This window comes from Pinus tabuliformis, chromosome 1_2, assembly GCF_031772625.1.
Source record: "Pinus tabuliformis cultivar Carrire ecotype Pingquan chromosome 1_2, CPIR1, whole genome shotgun sequence".
Lineage (NCBI taxonomy): Eukaryota > Viridiplantae > Streptophyta > Pinopsida > Pinales > Pinaceae > Pinus > Pinus tabuliformis.
The window spans coordinates 1214095689-1214117546 of record NC_142298.1 but is presented as its reverse complement, the minus strand read 5'-3'; the positions used below and the strand labels follow the sequence as shown (position 1 = coordinate 1214117546).

The following is a 21858-nucleotide window of genomic DNA, read 5'->3' as shown; positions in this document are numbered from 1 at the left end:
TTTCCTAGCACCCCACTATGTGTTTGAGAGGTTGCAAGCTTGCCTCCTCGATGTGATAGGGGAACGAGCATCATCTTCTCCTTAATCACCTCCAATCACATCTCATAAAGTTGACTATTAGTAAGTGGCTTAACCATGTCTCCAAATGCTAGCTCTTTTAGTTCAACACTTAAGTTCATGTTGGTTTTGTGGCTTTCCCAACAAGCAAAATTCATTAGACATTGGGATCGAAAAGATTGTCCTCTCCTTTAGTCGACAATCATAAATATTAAATTTAAAAATGCATTATATCGTTCAATCATAACTTGCTTTCTTATATTGACAATGTATCAGCTAGCCATGGCTCTCATGCCCACACTAGAATTATAGTCACATTACAAAAATTGAGTCAAATAAATAAATTATCATAAATTATTATTATTGAAATAACATTTTTTGTTACTTAAATTACATTTTTAAATACATAAATCAATTTAACATTTTAAAAAATCGTTAAAACATTTGAACTATATAATTTCAACAATTGAAATCTATAATTTTAATAAATGTTCTAAATTTCTCAACATAATTATTTTAAAAAGAACGATGTTAAAAATATATATAATAATTTAAAAACTTAAGAATATCTATACTATTTAAAAACACAAAATTATTTCTATTATTTAAACTCGCGTTGGTATAAATGTGAATGTCATTGGCAAAAGATTAAAAGTTAAGATCCAGATGTTGACTCATTGTAAGACTCGTATGGAGACAGGAAAATAAAACGATGGTTTCACTTGTGAATATTTGTTTTTAATCAACATATTAAATAAACTAGCAGTTGCCCCAAAAGGTGCAAAAAGAGGCCGATAGAAATATTAAATTGAAAGAATTGTATTTTGGTTCAAAATAATAAATATTATAATAATTCAATCATTCAAACTAAACCTAGTCAATCAATTGTCCAAAATAAAATAAATCCTTAATCAAAATTATACCAATTATTATTCTTTGTTTCTCTCAATTATTTATATAATAAAATCCAATCAATCATTCAAAATAAATCAAATCAATAAATTTGGCAAATTAAATCCCAACTAATCAAGATTATTTGGGAATATATATGTATAACCCAGCAAAAAAATTATATTTATATTGACCTATCCAAAGCATTTCCATTCCTGTTATTTCAAAGGGAAGGTAAGGGGGTGAGGTTATTTTGGCATCGCTCTATTTGGCTAGAGAGATAGTAATTTATTTCGACTTTTGTAAACACAGTTCTAAATACTGAGATCTTGGTGATTATCTTCCCCATCACATTTACTGGGAAAAAGTTGTTTAGTGGTGCCAAAGTAACTTAATAATCCCACTCTTCCAAAAGTAGACACTACGAAAAGGGCTGACGTCATTGGCAAGCATAACAGAGTTCAATTTAAATTCCGTATAGGGCCCCATCGCAGTTCGATTCACACCAATGCCATACAAAACCACTAGAAGTCATAAAAAGATCATAGCTACAAAATAAAGAATTTAAAAAGGGTAAGTTAAAAACCTGCATGTTAGACATATCCATAACTCTCCAGAGCATGCTGGGACGGGCACGAAGGTGCTTACGAAGCATATTCCCGATGACCACTTTAGAGAAGTCAATATTTGTTATCCACTTAAACCCTGCATCATATAGCTTCTCCAATACTTTTTACATCCCATTATTTTTCCAATAATATATTATGGCATTTATATAAGCAAATGTTTTCAAAATTATTATATCAATGTTTTTCCTACATCCATGTTGATAATAAGAAGGGGAGGAAGCAAGCCATGGACCGAGTCAAGATCAAGATGGTTAGCGAGGTCGAGGGTTAGGTTAGTCCCACCCTTTATCAGTGTTGCATCCATATAGGGTCGAACATTGTCTCTAAACAATGTGTTACAGTAATAATCATGACCTTCGACTACCTTAGGCTTGGATCACTTGCCACGTAGACCTGTCCACGATGGCAATGCAAGCACATAACTTGCCACATGGGCTATTGTGTGGCTACTAGGTGGAGGTCAGATGATGTGGTAAGGTTTGAAATGGCCTATGCTTAAAATTTCATAAATTACGATCCTTGAACCAGATTGAGAAAAAAATTATATCGTTGGAATCATCTCAATGAGATGGATGCAATGATATTGTCCATTTTAATTTTTGAGGAAGTTGAAGAAAGAATTTTTTTTAGATCCCATTCCCATAACTATAACTTGGAGTTTGGAACATAGTAACCACCTCCTTCTAAATCTAATTGCAATAGATCACAATTCTAACTTCTTTTATTTCACACCCATTTGACTCCAATGACTTCCTTTTCGATAGGAGGATCTAGAAGCTCCCTAGTTTCATTCCTCTCTATTGCCACAATTTCTTCATCCATTTCTTTGAACCATCTGAGACATTAAAGGAAAAATAGTATATCTCTAAATTTCATTTAAAGATTTTACCTTTATGAAAAGAGGAATTCATCTTGTAATAGTACTTGAATTTGAAGAAGATGATGGTGTGGATGTATTGGGAAAAGTATTCAAGGTACTAGTTGGATTTGTAGAAACAAAAGATTCATCTTCTTGTTAAATAACTATTGGGTTTTCTTGTTGTATTCCTTGATTCCAATGTCCTTCCTCTATTTCATCAAATAACACATCATGACATACAAGTAATTTTTTATTTTTCATACAAGCATCCCTTTGTTGCCTCACAATAGCCAATAAAAATCCATTTCACACTTTTATCATCTAGTTTTTTTTTTTTATTATCTTTTTTGAAAATAAACATGAACATAAGCAATACAATCAATAACTTTGAAATGAACAACACTAAATTTTCTTCTAGTCCATCCCTAATATGGAATCATATTTTGCACACTTCTTATTAGACATCCACATAAAAAAAGAAGAAGAAGATGTAATTATAGCTTTACCACAGGAGTGTTTGGAAGAGCTTTAACTTTCAACATACTCCTAGAAATCTCAACAATTGATCTATTCTTCGCAAACACTCTCTTGGGAACATTCTATAATTAATGTCTTCCGTACATATCCACTCTCCCTCTCTCTCAATTGATCTATTCTTCGCAAACACTCTATTGGGAACATTCTATAATTAATGTCTTCCGTACATATCCACTTTCCGTCTCTCTCAGCAACGTCTAAATGGTTGAACAATAACAAATACATCAATTTTTTTTTGTTTAATATAAGATACGCATATTATTCTACAGAAATCATGAAAAAAACAATAAAATACTTCTTGAACTTGTCACGAGACAATGTTTTCATAAGACCACATATATCTACATTCACTAACTCCATTGGTTTTTTTTCTCTCCAACATTTTCCCGGTGGGAAAGGAATTATCAATAATACATTTTTCAGAAACTTGATCAATATAAGCATCTACAGTGAAAAAAATTAATATCCTTATACACGTAAAGTTTAAAGGTTAATAGCATCACATTTGAAAGCGAAAATTCCTTCCAATTCCTGAATCAAAACCAAACTATGTAAGATTAATCTTCCTGAAATAGAAACGGCTACGGCTATTGATCTTCCCGGCATTGTTCGTTTCCAGCTAAGAATTCAAACCAATAGATAGGTCCATTTTGCGCCAGCTTTAAGTGGGAGACTTTCTTTATCTCGATATCCCACGCGTTATCCAATGTTTTCCATGGAGTAGGTGAGAGAAATGTTTGAAGGGCGGTGGAGAACCTTTGGTTACGCCTAGGCAATCTGTTGTTGTCGTCGATCCAAAAAGGCCCATTATCCCAATGCCCCGCAAATTCATCCCACTCTTCAGTACCCTCTCCCACTATTCTATGCTTCACGTTTTCCATTTCTACTTTCGATATGCACAGCATTACATCATTTATCTCTTTATGTACATACAAGCGATACAAGTCACCATAGATTAAAGGCTAGGTGTCATCGCGATCGGCCTTCGGTATCATGAAAATATAATCCTCGTTTTGAGACTGAGACGGAGCCGGACGTCTTCCGTTTACAGTCAACTCCTCTCGAAAGAGGTCGGCTGGAGTAGGACATCTTCCGAATACACTTTTGTAAACAAGCTCGTTATTAATCCTACGATTCAACTCAATATAGGTTGGCAGCCTGTTTGATTTATCCAGAATCAAGTTTCGGGGAAGTTGAGTATTAATGTTAACATATTCCCATTGCCAGTCGCTTTCATTTTCTCCGTTTCTCGACAGTTTCCATACGTTGGTTTCTAAGGCATGAGATCCACTTCGCTGCCATATGTAGCTGTGTCCCCCACAAGTTGTGGAGGCGTAAATATAATCCCCTAACATTGGCAGGCAGGGGAGTCTTTTCCAAACAACATTGAACTCTCTTAAATTGAGCAACCACACTTTGTACACCTTATGCCAAACCTTGCGTTCTTCTCTTACAACGCCTGGAGTGAACAAATATAAGCTCTCACCATCGCACACAAACACAGAATCAAATGCCGCGTTCGGAGGTGGTGGAAGTGCGTTCTCCATACCACGAGAGGGATTCCACACACACAAACTCCTCTTGTTGAGGCATTCCTTGGACTCAAAAATACGCAATACAATGAACTCGCCTGGGGAGATAATAGCAGCCGCATTATAAACATGATCATATAATAATGTGGTATGATCCGCCATAGCATTGCCCCACGATCGACTCAACAACCTCAGGACCGGCCTGGAATCCCATGGCATTGCCTGACATAATCGAGGAATGACTTCCCCGAGAACGACGTCATCACTGAGTCCAGAAACTAAGTCTCTTTCTGCCCAATAGCATAACAAAATACTTCATTACTGTGTGCAGAAACTAAGAATCTTTCTCCCAAATGACAAAAATCGCAGAAAGCATAGAAACGAATGTTTAAATAGAACAATGAAATTTGAATGCAATAATCAAGAACAAATAGCTAACTCACCTGCTGCCATGGATGTCTGAGATGTCACATCAGCAGCCGTTTCTCTGTAATTTTCTTCAATTGCGTCTAATCTGTTCGCAAGATTTTCCATCTTTACTAATATAATGTGTTCACTTCACACAAAGGTCTGTGAGATAACGGATTTTCAAGAAACATATATATATATATATATATAGGTTTTGGGGGTGGTTGAAAATGTTCACACGATTAGAAGAGAAGTCGAGGCCGACCATTTTTCGAAATAGTATAATTGAGGCCGCAGTGTTCATCTAGGGGCTTCCCAAGATTCCTCCAGTCGCCCTACCATTTGAAGGGTTCGTCTGAGCGGAGTTTGAAAAATTCGTCCCAGTTTTCTCGACTGGTGAAGTCTTGCAAGGCCCCTAGGAGTTTCTCTTCGACTTTCCTACTCTTCCTGCTGAAAATTCCATCTTTCCTGCTTTTCAAGGACTTTCCTATCTCGATTGAGTCCAGATAGGAAAGGAAAGTCCATGGCGTAACCAAATGCGATCATTATAGGCTAATGGGCAGTTGTACACATGTGGATGTGGCCACTAAGAAAAAAGCTGTGAAAAAGCTTGATAACAGGAAAAGGCGGCCATAGAATAGAGAACATGCAAGTCATCCTTTCTAAAAATAAAAAAATATATTAATAAGGAAAATAAAAATATATATTAATAAGGAGATCGTTGGGAAAAAGCAGAAAAAATGTTTAATGGGAAAAAACAGTGAAACTCTACCAATATTTGGAAAAAGCAGTCACTTCAAATCAACCGTTGAAAGTGTTTCCCTTGATCGAACGGAGCAGGGTAAAAGTGTTGACGATTGTTGATGCATAGGAAGGCCTATTGGCCTAATTAGGGATAAAAATAGATGAAATTTGATATTACATATTTTATTATGGTGGAGAGGTTTTAATATATAATTGTTAGGAGGAAAGATATTAATATAGATTTATTTTAATTTTCTATTTAGATCCATCTTTTTATACTTGTTATTAGTAATATTATTAATATTTATATAAATTTAGCACATTTATATATAGAAATATTCTTATGTTTAATTTTATTAAAATGTTTATAGTACATATATAGTTACATATACATACAACATTTTTCCTTGATATATTTTATAATTTTTATATTTTAGGTTTTTAATGTGATATGCATAATATTGATCATATAAATAGATAGAATAATTCAAAATAAAGTTTATTGTAAATATCACATTTTTTTATGATTTGTGAATAACTTAAATATGAAGTTCTAATGGTTAGAAATATAAATCATTATCTTAATTTATATGGTCAAATATATCTTGATTTATGTTTCTTCTATTTGGTAGTTTTATCATCGTTCTTCTTTCCTCCTCTTTTCCACCCTTTCTCTCATTTTTCACTCCAAATTTCCACTTTTAATTCCTTCTTTTTCCTTTATTTTTTCCCATTTTTTAGAGTTTTTATTTTTTTCTTTATTTTTTACCCTCCATTTGACTTTCCCCATTTTCCTCACCATTTCAATATATCCATTTGACTTTCCCCATTTTCCTCACCCTTTCAATATATCTTTTTTTTTTTTTATGACAATATAATTTTGTTCTTTTTCTTACCCCATTCAACAATTATTTCTTTTTTTTTCATCTTATCTCTGTCATGCTTTAAATTCAAATCCTAACACTCTTTTTTAGCATCTTTAGAAATTTCCACTACTTTACCTTGTTTATCTCAACAAACAATCTACTTTATAACGGTTACATACATATTTCACATTTCTATATTTAAAATTATTTTATTTTTTAATTATGCATTTATTAATTAAATTTATTAAATTATTATATAATGATTATAAATCTGAATCATTATTATTTAAATTTACTTTAATGTAATATATTTATTATAATGTTTTCTTATTTGTAATTTTATTAATAAAAACAAACTCTAATATAATAAAATAAATTGAACCTATTTATTAATTTTTTTAATTAACCGTATTATATTATGTTATTGTTACGTTTACCAACACTGACCTGCATTCTATACTAACTCTAGAATGTGTCTAAGGGCAACCAGACAAATAATTCCGTAAAGAAAACTACGCAAAAACCATGATTTTGAATTATTGTATTTTACTAAGTTTATGCATAAGTGAAAATGTTGACGCGCACATGTGCTCATGAATTGATTAGGAGAAAACCCTAGTACCTTATTATTGTTTGATTTCAAATTCAGTAGTAAACGAACAATAATTTTAAAATATAAAAGCTTCTACCCACATTTTTAATGTGATTGAAAAGATTAATGTCAATACAGTTTAAGTGATTATAAACGGGGTGTTGGGACAAACAATAACGGTGAAGCCATGACATTATAGGTTCTTCTTTTATTTTGCATTTTTCTAAATATTGAAACTTTTTGGATTTATGGAGACTCAAAAATCATCATAGATCATGTTATGGGCAAACCCTTCATAAACAATATCAATCTTGCCGGATAGATGTATAGAATCTCTTCTATCTGGCAATCAACAAAAGACTTCTCCATCGCCCATGTCAACTGCTCCTAAAATATGATCGCTGATGAATTATCAAAGAAATGGATGCTCTCTTAGTGCGGAATATGGAATCTAAGCATCACAATGGGGACCGTCACCCATCAAATTCAGCTTTTTTCAATGCCGAGTATATAGAAACATCAAAATGTCTTTGTATGTATGATGAACCTGACTATCAAACATGTGTAATATGCGTAGGTATCTCTGTTATATTTATATAGCTGATTGTGGGTTTATAACACTTTCTGACATCTGTATACTGTTTCCCGTATTTGCAGTCATGCTCCAACTGTTATATGTTGAGAACAATTATAGTTTATTTCTCTATTCCAAACTATTTTGTACCAGAAATTATATATGATACTATACAACGTTTTTTCGTACTAAAAAGAAATAAAAGGCATGCATAGTGTAATTAGGTGGAAGAGTTGCTCATAAAATTATAGAAATTTTGATTTTATTTAGAGAAAATTTGGTAAGGATTTTTGTAAATCTAAATTATAATTGTTAAACTTCAAAATTTAAGCTATCTTAGACTTTTTTGATAGTGCTGAATCTATTTCCAATCACTTTTGACATTCTAGACAATTCCTCGTGACTCTATAAAAGCATTGGACAAGGACTTTCATCCCAGGGTTTAGGCAGTGAATGTTTGAATTTCAATCTCAACATTAAATTCAAAGGAGTTAAATAAAAACCATGTCCTTTAGGAACTGTTTGAATTTTTACTACATTAAATGAAATATAGATTTTAAATATGAAAATTGGGTACTCACATTTTTATCAGTGATTTGAAAGATCCAGGCGAAGTTTAAGTCGACAGCGGCCATGAACCAAGTAAAATCGGAATTAACTAAAAACGGATCTCTAATCCAAGGAAGAAATTTAGCAAGCCCATGTCTGTCATAAAAAACCGCTTATGCAATGCAGTTTTGATGTTAGTAATGATAGAAGCTGAACTACCCGTTATCAAAAGATCATCTACGTAGAGTACTATGATCAACAAGGAGTCAATTTTCTTCAGGAAATAAACATTGGAATCAGATTTGCAGCGTACAAAATTTTGAGATAACAAATAAGAATCCATCTTTACATACCATGCTCTAGGTGCCTGCTTTAAGCCATAGAGAGACTTCTTTAGTTTGCATACCAGAGATGAATTCTGCATGTATCCCGGTGGCTGCTCCATATAGATTTCCTCCTCGAGATCACCATGAAGAAAGGCATTCTTCACATCCATATGATGCACCTCCCATCCTCTTGCTGCTGCAATGGAGAGAGCTAGCCGAATGGAATCCATTTTTGCCACTGGAGCAAAAGTCTCATCATAGTCAACACCATGTACTTTCTGAAAACCTTTTGCTACCAATCGTGCCTTATATTGACTAACTGGGCTATTTGATGCTTTCTTGGTCCGGTAAACCCACTTGCATCTCACAAGTTTGCGATTTGAAGGTAGCGGAACCAAATCCCAAGTTTGGTTCGGCGGCTTCCCATTCAGGATCCCCATTTGCTTCTGCATAAGTTTGTGGATCAGATCCATGCATCATATAAGCATGCATGGGCATGGATGGCTCCATAGCTAAGAGTGCTTGCGGATCTTCCTCAAACAGAGGGATAGAGGCAGGATCATCAAGGATATCACTCATGCTGCGCCATTTTTGTGTTGAAGGTGGTCGAGAATCTTCCGAACTACATGCAGAAGTATGATCTTGATGTTCAACAACTGGTGGTCTAACAGGGGTCACAAGAAAAGACTCATCTTCATCAGAATGCTGGTATGAAGTTTCATCTGCATACTCATCAATGAGTGGTGATGAAAATTTGGTAACAAGTTCATCTACTGGTGCATGCGAAATATCTTCGTCAAACTTTACACTCCTTTCAATAAATATCTCTTCAGTGTGGATATCAAGCAATCTGTACCCTTTGACTTCATCAGAGTATCCAACAAACATGCATGCTTTGCTTTGAGGCTCCAAAGCCTTTCTCTTCTCTGGAGGAATGCGGGCCCATGCTCGAGATCCAAAAATGCGGAAATGACTAACTTCAGGTTGCATGCTAGTCCAAGCCTCAAAAGGTGTTTTTCTAGTAACAGATTTATGAGGAGATCTGTTCTGGATGTATGAGGCACAATTAATAGCTTCGGCCCACAATTTCGACGGAAGAGATCTTGCATGCAACATGCAATTAGCCATCTCTTTCAAAGATCGATTTTTCCTTTCAGCCACGCCATTTTGCTGTGGAGTGTAAGGAACTGTATGCTGCAACTGTATGCCTGCTTCATCACAAAGATTCTTGATATCTTTGTTGACATATTCCGTCCCATTATCTGTGCGGAGTATTTTGATGCGTTTTCCAAACTGATTTTCCGCATGCGCTTTGAAAATCTTTAGATGTTGAAAAACTTCAGACTTGAGTTTCAAGAAGTAAACCCAAGTGAATCTCGTGTAATCATCTATAAATGACAACACATATCTTGCTTTGCTCATTGAAAGCACCGGAAATGGACCCATGAGATCACTGTGTACAAGTTCCAAAGGTGAAGAGGCTCTCCATGCATGCCCCTTCTCGAATTTTTCTTGTGGATGCTTTCCAAGAGCACATCCATTACAAACACCATCTGAAAATTCAATGGTTGACAATCCTTTGACCATCCCTTGCTTAATAAGCTGTTGCATATATCTGAAATTCAAGTGCCCAAATCTCTCGTGCCAAATCCTACTTTCTTCATTTGCATGCGTAAGTAGCAAAATAGAATCTGATTGAGGAACAAAATCAGAAAATGTATACAGACGAGATTGATCATTTACCTTGCCAGATGCAATCTTCAAATTGGTTTGCATGTCATAAATGCTCATGGAATCTGGGGTAAATTCCACTTTCCTTCCGCTGCCTGTGTGTGTCATCTGATACACTGAGATAAGATTCACAGAAAGCCTTGGAATATGCAAGACATTTTCAAAACTTCCATCTTCGAATTGCACTCTTCCTTGTCCAGTTGCTGCAACTGCAGAATTATCCCCCATGAGAATGGGAGGACCTGAGTATGCATGTAGTGAAGAAAATGATTCCTTTGAAGAAGCCATATGATGTGAAGCTCCTAAATCGATGATCCATTCTTGTGGTGCAGAATGAAGAGCAATCAAAGCATGCCCTTTACCTCTTGGATCTGGTGCTTTTTCTCCAGACTTCTTCTTAGCATTCTCAGGAATGTGGTCTCCAAGATTGTGTTGCTGGAGTGTCTGCGCCATAAGATCTATAGTCTTCTTCATGCATGCAGATTCAGGATGAAAACCACGGTGGCAATAATTGCACATTGATTGCCCTTTCGTTCCTTTCCTTTCCTTTGAGCCAGATGATCCATCAGGGGGTTTGGGATGTCCTCCCTTTCTTGGATCAGGATCCTTCTTCCCTTTTCCTTTCTGATGGTCTTTGGAATTTGCCTTTCCTTTTGCATGCACAGTAAGTGCATGCGCTTTGGAATTTTTAAGTGTGCCCATTTTGATGAGCTTATCTTGCTCATGCATCAAACACTGAATAAAAGAATCCAGTGAGGGCATCTTCCAAGCTGCACCAGTTGCAGATCTGACTATGTGGAATGTAGAGACGAATACTGCATACTCTGGACCAAGTTTTGATAAAATGGAAAGAATCAACTGATTTTCTTGCTTGGATTTGTCGATCCCGCATCCTTTCAGCTGAACCAACAAGGCTTTATACCTTGTGAAAAAATCTTGAATGTTCTCAAAGTTTCTCGGATCTAATGAGTTTAACTCATTTTCGAGAATGCGACCTTGCATTTCATCCTGTTTTCCAAACAATCCTTCCAATTTTTTCCATACTTCATTTGGAGTTGAACATGATTCAACATGAAATAGCAGTTCCGGAGAAATAGATAAACATAGGATGCCGAAGGCCTCGTCCATGCGATTGAAATATCTTGTTTTCTCCATTGCAAATGTTGGTTCAACTTCCGTTTCCATGGTTATTCGAAATAAGCCTCTACTTCTGAGATGAAGTTGAATCTTTGGCTTCCATTCGAAATAATTATATGGAGTGAGAATTGCCGATTGTGGAAACTCGAATTTAGACTCCATTCTTTGTTGTTACTTCAATCTTCTGAACCTGCAAATAAAATTGCTTGTGCACTGATTACAAATCCCTGTGCTCTGGTACCATGTAAGATTTTTGAGATACACAGATCTAGATCTGCAAAACAACAAACAAGCTTGCAAGAGAAGGAAGAAAGCTAGCAAGAATTGAGAAAAGAAATGAAATTGATTCTACAATATTAGTTTTAGAATAAATACATAAAACCAACTAAGCTTAACTTAGTTGCTTTTATGTATTTATTCTAAAACTAATATTGTAGAATCAATTTTTCATTCTTTTCTCAATTCTTGATCGCTTCCTTCCTTCTCTTGCAAGCTTGTTTATTGTTTTGCAGATCTAGATCTGTGTATCTCAAAAATCTTACAATAATGTATGAGCGTGTTGAAAGGTTCATTTTATAATTTGGAATGATTGTGTTGAGAGTTTCATTTTACAATTTGGGATGTGCAGTTATTTACTAAAGTTAAAATTTACCAAAAATTAAAATCTTCAACATAAAACTTTAGCTAAAATTTAAAAAAAATTACACAGAAATTTGATCATCTCAACACAATAAATCTGAAATTAAATAAATCTAAGCTGGTTTTCATACTAATGATGAAAAATATGTGCGAACATAAAAATATTTTTTTCGTTCCGTGGATCTGGGTTGGTGTGAGTGTGGCAAGTTCGGTTTGAATGACTTCAGCGAAGTCCAGCTATATACTTTGGGTATGTGGGTGTTTTACGTATTGGAGCGAATGACTATTAATATTGTTTTATATTATTATTACACTAATATTTAATATTAATATTTCTCTTGTCCTTTTCGATCTGAGTTGGTGCCAGAGTGGCAACTGTAGCATGAATGATTTTAGGTATTTGCGGATGTATACTTGGGACTCTGGGTGTCGCTTACAGCACAGTGACTACATTTGGGCATTTCAAGATTCAGCAAGATTCTTAGGATCAGCAACTCATTGGCCTCCCCTTCTAGGAAGGGTTCCTGTGTGCCATTGATTAGGAATTCTCAGAGATGGGCTCCTGCTGTATTAGCAGTGGAGAAAGAGTTTGCAGCACTGACTGAAGATTACAGAGTTGGATCATTCATTGGCATGAGGAAAGATTACAGAGTTGGATCATTCATTGGCACGAGGAAAACAGGTTAGATCCACAGTTGGGTTCTCTCTCTGATTGGTTCTCCTTTTGTAGATGCAAAGCCCAGCTATCAGATCAGTGGAATGGAACATTCAGAGAGCTATACTTGTGTTACATCCCACGGCCAAAAATTGAGCACAAAACACGTCTATACCCATTCCGGTATGGAACGTGAAACTGTGCAATACCCTGTTCAAAAACAACATCAAAGCCAAATGCGGGATGTTGCATCGCCAGCTGGGAGAAATTCAAATGTTCCGGTGATTCCTGTTGCCTATTTTCTCAGCGCCTGCTATCTCTGCAAACAGCAGTTGAGCCATGGGAAGGACATCTACATGTACAGGTCTGTTATAATTATCATACCATATTGATTTAAAGTTTGGAGAATCACATGGAAATTTGATTATAGTTTCAGGCCAATGATTCTTTTTCATTTTTGCATATCCAAAAGCCTGTTCAATTAATCTAGAATCTTGAGAGTGAGAGCACTGACTTAGTTAATGTGTGGTTTCAATAGCCCCTCAGATTTTTTGTGTGCTCATATGAAAAAAAATGGGTTGCAGATATCTGAGAAGTTAGAACTCATGCTTCAAGAGTTAGTCTCATTCTGTGTTTGCTGATTATTGTAGAGGTGACAAAGCATTCTGCAGCATGGAATGCCGCTCCCAACAGATTTTGATGGATGAATGAATGGAAGCTTTTTCATCGAATGCTTCTTCTTTTGGTGGAAAACTTTTCTTTAGCGAGTACAGCTACTGCTGCATAAGAGAGGAATGGGAACTGTCCGAGCAAGGAAAGACACTTCAGTGTCTCCATTGCTAGGATCTGGAGGCTGTAGGAAAATACAGTGTGGCAGATGATATAAAAATATATGCCTGTAGCATTTATGCCGAGGAAAAGGGATGGGGTGGGCTTCTCTTAGGCATATTGATATGGGATGAGCTATGTTGTGTACATGTTGCCGAAAGTTTTTAGGTTCAATCTCTCTGTAAATTTCCAGAGGCCATTTACAGGGATGGCGTCCACGAGCTTCCCAAGGTACATGAGTTTCTTAATAAGGTATGTACCTGTAGCAGAGAGATCTAGAAAGTCAAAAGAGCTAAGACAAATTTATAGAGAGATAGCGTATGCTCTTCTCTGTTATGATGGACATGAGTGTCGATTACAATAGAAAAAGATTTCTCTCATATTAGGTTTACTGCAAATTTCTGAATTGGTATTGCAGATTTCTGATGTGCTTCCCACAGACAATGATCAGAACTTCGTACAAGTGCTGAGAACTTTAACGTATTATGTGTGTTCTCATCTGTTCTCAGTTTTTTCTAAAAGTCAAGATTACATTACATCACGATTTATTTTGGTTTACTTAGTTGCTCCACATTATATTGGATGAATGAGTTTTACACTTAGGTGTGTTCACTAAATGCTATTGTTTTTAAATGTGACTAAAGTAAAACCAGACATGTTCGACCAGTGTGGACAGATAAAAGTACAGGTCTGATTTGCAATGCAAGATTCAGATCACTTAGTGAATGTTTCCTAAACTTCTTAACTTTTTTTTAGGCATAGGGTGAATCTGTAACTGACAGACCTAATCACATAGTGCATGTTTCTTAAACCTTTTAAAATGACTTTTTTTTTAAGGTACAGGGTAAATCTGTAACTACCAGACCTAATCTAAGTAAGATTCACGATAGGGATAGCAAGATAGTATACTCAGTGTGATTTGACCCCTGACCTTGTGGGTTTCACCTAACGAACTCAACGGCCACATCACACATCACTGTATTAAAATGACCTTTTTAACCATACACTCCAAAGAGATTTTTAAGGAATCCTCCCTTTCTGCAGACAAAAGAAAGTACCCTAATTCAGATTTGATTTAATTTAAAAAAAATTAAGTTGGTTTTCATTAAATTATATGAGCTTTAGGCTCAATCAGCTATTATTGACTTTGTTACTAAGTATTATGTGTAAATAATGAAATTCAAAGTTATAATCCAAAAAAATATTTCTGATTAAATTTTATGATAGTTAACCTATGGTAACTTAATTCAGGATTCCCCTGTTATAAAGTAATATGTAAATCATGAAATTCTTCCTAACAAACTTAATTGATTATTAACTAAATCGAAGTATTTTGGCACTTCTGCTAAACAGATGGGAAGAAAAAATTTGCCACTTTACATTTTTAAATTCTATAAATCTAAATATGGATTTACTCAAGCTTCTGGGGTTTTGGTGTTTGGAATCTATTTGCAAAAAGTCTCAACTGTTTGAAAATCTATTAATATTAATTTATGCAGATATAAATTTAAATCTATAAATGTAAATATAAATTTACGCTACAATAACGTTTGAAAGTTTAGTAATATTAATCTATGCAGATATAAGAATGTGGAAAAGTTATGTATATATAAATATAACAACGGCCGATTTCCATAAGAAGTGGAAAATCAATATTAATAGCATTAAGCTATTAAATTGCAGCCATTCTCTGACAATAACAATCAAACTTATCTATCAATCTAGACTTACAGGAAAAAAGCTCCCACGACCCATTTCCAAAAGGAGAAGTGGAAACTCAATCAAACTTATTTATCAATCTAGACTTACAGGAAAAAAAGCTCCCACGGCCCATTTCCAAAAGGAGAAGTGGAAAGTCAATATTAATAGCATTAAGCTATTAAATTGCAGCCATTCTCTGGCAGTAACAATAAAAATGTATTTATCAATCTAGAGTTACATAATGTTATTTATTAATTTAGAGTCACAGAGAATATAACTAGTCTTGAGCCAGAACAGTGGTGGAAACGATTATAAACTACTTGTGCATGGAATCATTTTGATTACACTGATTACATTTGCTGTCTGTCGCTTACAGATAGTACTGCAATCTAGCTGCAACTTCATTTATCTTTTTATCTTTTACCTTTTTAAAGGAAGGCAAAGAACTGAAAAAACCCTAGCAAATCCCAAACCGTTTTCTTAGAGCCAGTTTGGATAATTACGCTGCTAACGAGGCTTGAATGCTCATGTAACTTTTTTTCCCATCTCATGGTTATTTTTAGATTGATTACAGAATAGACAACATTTTTCAGGGTGAATACCAAACTATATTCTATTTCATTAATATATAACAAATATAATTTTAGGTTGATTACAGAAAATAATTTACAAGCTGTAAACACATTTTTCAGTATAAAAACAACACTATTTTCATTCAAATTTCGATTGTCGAATGCAAGAATAGAGTCATCGAACTTCCATTCCTAATTCTGCTGCCAGAGTTCTATGGGACACCCAATTTAAACATCTCCTCTGAGATTGCTTCTCCGTTTCAATTTATCAAGCACTTTTCACTTGAAGTGGATGATCACTTTACGAAATCTTTATTTTGTGACTGATCACTTTGTGAAATCTTTATTTTGTGACTGCTACTAAAATTGTTGTAACAACAATTATAGCTACAAAATGACAAAGCTTTTATACATTTCCTTGAACATTGCATAGAAATTGGCAGCACCAAAGCTCTCTATAGTTCTCAGTTTTTATACGCTGAATGAATCAATAAATCTTGCACACAAATTGGCCGCAGGGTACTTCTATATGATTCTAAACTTGTATACACTGCATGAAAGAACGAATCAATTTGGATTAAAAAACTATTTTGTTTGTGTCACCACTCAACAAATTATTATCACACTTGAAATATGCATGATCCAACAGTATGTGCAATTGAATAGAGGTTCGTGCTCTGCCGGGTAATAAATTAATAAATTATAGTGAATTGATCCCTTGGCATATATCATTTGAAATTATTAGAGTAGCCGTCAGAATCGGCAGCAATGTGGGATTGTTTGAGTAATCTGAAAGGTATAAACATTAATCACTGTAAAATTCATATGCAAAGATTCCCTCTGATGAAAGGTGGAACTCAGAAATCTCAATCTCGTGGCTAGTAATGAAAGATGCTGGCATTAAGAAGTTGGCATTCATGAATATTAACCTTTTTAATCTATTTATTATTATTGAACTTGTTCAAATAACAAATAGTATAGATACTGAATTTCAATCTTCTAACTAAAATCTTCGAACTAATAAAATTTTCAATTTACCTGCATGAGAACTTAAGTCTTATTCATTCAAGTGATAGTAACTATTTTAAATATGAAATACCTATTATCATTTATCAACTATGAAGGAAATTAAGGGATATACAACCGTTCATAGCGAAGCTATTTGTTTATTTTGGTTGGAATTCAACTATTTATTTCAATAAAGCCCATAGTGGGAGTGTTTGAATCATTATTTTGATGGTAGAAATAGATTCAATGCCATCAAAAATTTATAAGACACCTAAATTTATGAAGCTTGATAGTTATAACCTAGACTTCCAAAAATTTCAATTGAATTTCGTCAAAATAATGTCCCATTTTCAATTATTTTATGGGCCAAAACTTTACCTCTGGTATTATTATTAATATTACTCAATATCTCCATCAATTAGGTTATCTCAAATTAAAATAAATACTCCATCTCAAGCCTAGATAAGTTTCACATAGGTCTAATAAGTTTCACTTCTAATAGCTTGAATGCCATCATCATTGTTAAAATATGGTAAAGTATGGATCTTCTCTTAGCCACTTAAACCTTATTCAATGTCGTTGGCATCTTTGGGATGCACGAGTAGAGTCTCCTCTTCTGAACTCGACAATATTGAGACTGTGTTGATTTAGTAGACGGAAAATGGAAGACAAAGTAATGGAAAGGTAAGATGCAATTCATAGGTAAACAACTCTCACAATTGAAGTCTTCTCACATTTATGAAGCCACAGTCGAATACATTTATAAAAGTACAATATAGTTTAAGAGTTTAAATAAATTACTAAAGAATTGAATTTAAAACAAAATTAAGACCAATAATTTAAATCAAGCAATAACAATATATAACAAAGTTTAAAAAAATGCTTATATTAGAATTTTCTCCATTATTTTAATAACACCCTCTTTCATGGAGAAATGTGTTTCCAGCAACACTTAATTGATTTCTAAATATTTCAAACTTTGTCTTTCCAAGTCTTTGTGAAGATGTTATCCATATTTTCATTTGTGTTACAATAAATTAGATAAATCTCGTTTGAATGCATGGCTATTGGGTTTCAATGTGCTTTGATCCACCATGATACACTAGATTGTTAGCTATCATGATCATATTTGATAACCATTGACATTTTCTTTTCTTCTCCCACATCCTTAAGAATCCACCTGAACCAAATTGCTTCATAAGTAGCACTACATAAGGCTTTGCACTCACCTTCATTTGATGAAGAAGAAATAGTTGTTTGTTTCTTATTGGTCCATTGTGTGATCCCAATTCCAAGACTAAATGCACATCTTATGGTGGATTATGTCATTAATATTTTTTGCCCAATCTAAATAAAAAAGAAAAAAACTGCCAACTGAACATCAAATTTATCAATATATTTAATACCAAAATTAACAGTCCCTTTCATATGTCAAAGGACTCTCTTCATTGCTTTCCAATAGATTTCATGGGCCTTAGTCATGTACTGACTAAGGATTTTGATTGAATATGCTATGTTGAGCCTAGTTGTAGTGAGATAGTTTAGACTCCCCCCAAGCTGATAATACAATGCACCATCCACCTCTGTTGTTTGATCATCAATGCAGAAATAACATTATATGTTCTTCAGGAATTGGCATCACCTTTCATTGATTCATATTGAACCTTTTGAGTAGCTCCCTCGTATATTTGCTTTGTGTGACTAGTGTCTCGACAACTTCTCTCCATAGCTCAAGACCTAAGCAATAATGTAATTCACCATGGTCTTTCACCTCAAAAACATGTGAGAATTTCCTTTTAATTTCTTCAACGAGCTTAGATGCATTGCTTGTTATATAGTAAGATCATCAACATACAACGAAATCAAAGCAATATGCCCCTTTTGATCTGCCTTGATATACAAGTTAGGATCACTCGTACTTTTCTTAAAACCTTTCTAAATAAAGGAATAAATCTTTACATATATAGATCTTCGTCCCTGTTTCAGTCTATATAAGGATTTCTTTAATTTACAAACAAGATTCTCTTGACCCTTGTTTACGAATCCTTCTAGCTAAGCAAGACATACTTCTTCCTTTAATTCATGATTGAGAAAAGTATATTTGACATCTAACTACTGTAATTTCCAATTTTTTTTTTGTAGTTAAAGAAATCATCAATTTAATTGTGTTTAGCTTAGATATAGGGGCAAAGGTATCTTCATAATCAATTCCCTCTTTGTGTGGATATCCCTTTGCAACCAATCTAGCTTTGTATCTATCTATAGTACCATCAACGTTAAATTTGGGTTTGAACAACCATTTTATACAACTTATGGGAACTTTGTTTTTAGGAAATTCAGTTAATTCTCATTTATTATTTTTCATTATGGACTCATATTCCTCATTTATTTCATCTCTCCATTCTTTATGTCCTTTAGCTTGTTCAAAATTGAAAGGTTATATGACATTGATAACTTCGGTCTTCAAGGCGTAGCCTTTATAAATTACAAGATATTGAGTTTGGCGTGATGACCTCCTTGGTGCTTCACTAATATCACCTACGCTCCGTGTGCTTTAGCTACTTTAAGTGTCCATGTTGTTGTATTCTTCCTCCTATTTCTATTATGGTTTATCATTTGATACTTCTTTAACATTGCCATCATAATAATAAGGAATATGCTATGCATCATAATTGTCCACTTTATGGCCTTCATCAACATGCTCATGAACTAACACATCTTTACTTGCAAACATTATTGTTTGCACGGATCAAACATCTTATATGTTTTGTGATCAGAACCGTTGTAGCATTAAAACTATATATATATATATATATATATATATATATATATATATATATATATATATATATATATATATATATATATATATATATAATGATGGTGTTTTTACAAGAAAGACCCTGGTTTAATAAGCCCTAGGGCACCTTTTCGAGAAGGGGCATGATCTTTGATTGTGCCCCAATTACATAATTAATTAATTACATAACATTTACTTCCTATTGAAAATATGCTTTTTCCTCAAAGCATACATAACGATGAGTTTTTTTGGAAAGAAGCTTATGTCTCCTAGGAGGCTTCTTCTTCTCGTAGATTCTCCACTTGATAAGGTATTCCTTAATTACTCGAGATCACAACTTCCTTTCCTTGGTGGTAACAATTCCTTTTGGTTCTAAGATGAACTTTCCTTCATCATCTAATATTAGAAGCATTGTCTATGCTGATTGGTGTATGCCCAATGTTTTTTTAACGCAAGATACATGGAAAACATTGTGAAATCCACTGTTGTTCGAAAGACTCAAGTTGTATGCTACTTGGCCGATCTTTTTGTTAATCTGATATGGTCCATAAAAATTTGGGGCCAATTTGTCTTTTCCTTTTTGTTTTAGGGATAATTTCTTGTAAGGATGAAGTTTAATAAATACCCATTGTCGAACTTCAAATTCTCTCTTTGTTTTGTGTCAATCAGCCTACTGCTTTATGCAATTTCTTGCAATACTTAGATTTTCTTTTAACATTTGAAAAATGTTTTGGGTTTCTTCTAATTGCTCCTTAACTGGTGGAACTTTTATCTTGGAAATGAGAAAATCCTTCAATTAGGGAGGTTCATATCTGTACAGAACTTGAAATGGGGTCATCTTTGCGGAAGTGTGATAAGTTGAATTGTACCACCATTCAGTGAGATGTAACCAATTTTCCCACTTGTTTTGTTTGTCTGATGCATAACAATGAAGGTAGGCTTATAAGCATGTATTGACAATTTCTCTTTGACAGTCTATTTGAGGATGATATGCATAACTCATGTTGAGGTATGTTCCAATATGTTTGAAAAAATCCTTCCAAAAATTACCCTTCAAATTAGGATCTCTATCACTGACAATGATTTTAGGAAATCTATGTAATTTTGTAGATATTCTTGGAAAATATCTTGGCGATCTCTTTTTCTGAATCTGATTTCCTCATTCTTATGAAGTGTGCATATTTTGTTAGTCTATCTACAACTACAAGAATTTTATCTTTCCTGTCTCACATGAGTAATCCTTTAATAAAATCCATTGATATTTCTTCCCATTTTTGGTTTGGGATATTTAAGGCGTGGAGCAACCCTGGGATCATAATGTTTTCACTTTCATTTCATTGACATTGATCACATTGTGCTACATATTTTTGAATATCATTATTCATACCCCTCCAAAAGAATTACTAACATGCATTATAGTAGGTTTTAAAGAATCCTATGTGTCTGGTTGATAGTGAATCATGCGACTCTTTAAGAATCTTGGCTTTAAATTTGGAATTTGAAGTCAGATACATTCTTCCCTTGTACCATAGAATATCATTTTTCCATTCAAATTTTGAATTCTGAGGAAGGTTATTGATTATAACACTTGTTTCTGGATCCTTTCATATTCACTTCGAATTTCATTAAGCCAATTGGGAACAACAACCGAAACTGCAAGTAATGATGGTTCTTCATCTTTCCAAGATAGATGATCAACTACTACGTTATCTTTCCCTTTCTTATGTAATATATCCATGTCAAAGGCAACGATTTTTTCAATCCATTTTTTTTGTTCTGTAGATAGAGTTTTCTGCTCGAGGAGATGTTGAAGACTATTATGATTTGTTCATATTAAGAACTTACATCCCAAGTGATATTATCTCCATTTGGCTAATGCATGCATAATAGCAAGAATTTCCCTTTTGTATATAGACTTCATACGTTATTTCTTATTGAGCTTCCTACTTTCAAACATGATTGGGTGGCCTTCATGCATTAGTACTACTCCTATACCAAAACCTGAAGCATCACACTCAATTACAAATGGTTTTGAGAAGTTTGGAGTTTCCAATACAAGGGCATTAGACAAAAATTCCTTCAAGTCTTCAAAACACTTTTCTGCTTCATCATTCCATCAAAATGAGTTCTTCTTTAGAAGGTTCATTAGGGGTACAGTTATATGGGCATATTTTTTTTGTAAATCTTCGATAATATCTGGTCAATCCTAAGAATCCTCTTAGC

The 21858-nt window shown here is 34.1% G+C and overlaps 1 protein-coding gene across 1 annotated transcript; it reads left to right on the top strand.

Moving 5' to 3' along the window:
• Positions 1-12560: 12560 nt before the first annotated feature.
• Positions 12561-14023, top strand: LOC149210631 (FCS-Like Zinc finger 10-like). Its single transcript, XM_089394467.1, has 2 exons — positions 12561-13090; positions 13377-14023. Exons 1-2 carry the CDS (start codon positions 12831-12833, stop codon positions 13435-13437), a joined length of 321 nt encoding a protein of 106 aa, XP_089250593.1. The 5' UTR covers positions 12561-12830; the 3' UTR covers positions 13438-14023.
• The last annotated feature ends 7835 nt before the right edge of the window (positions 14024-21858 follow it).

Bases quoted from the DNA above. Each gene is read 5' to 3' on its own strand.
- LOC149210631 (XM_089394467.1), top strand. From the start codon at position 12,831: ATGGAACATTCAGAGAGCTATACTTGTGTTACATCCCACGGCCAAAAA. The intron at 13,091-13,376 runs GTCTGTTATAAT...TGATTATTGTAG, and splicing joins AAGGACATCTACATGTACAG to AGGTGACAAAGCATTCTGCA.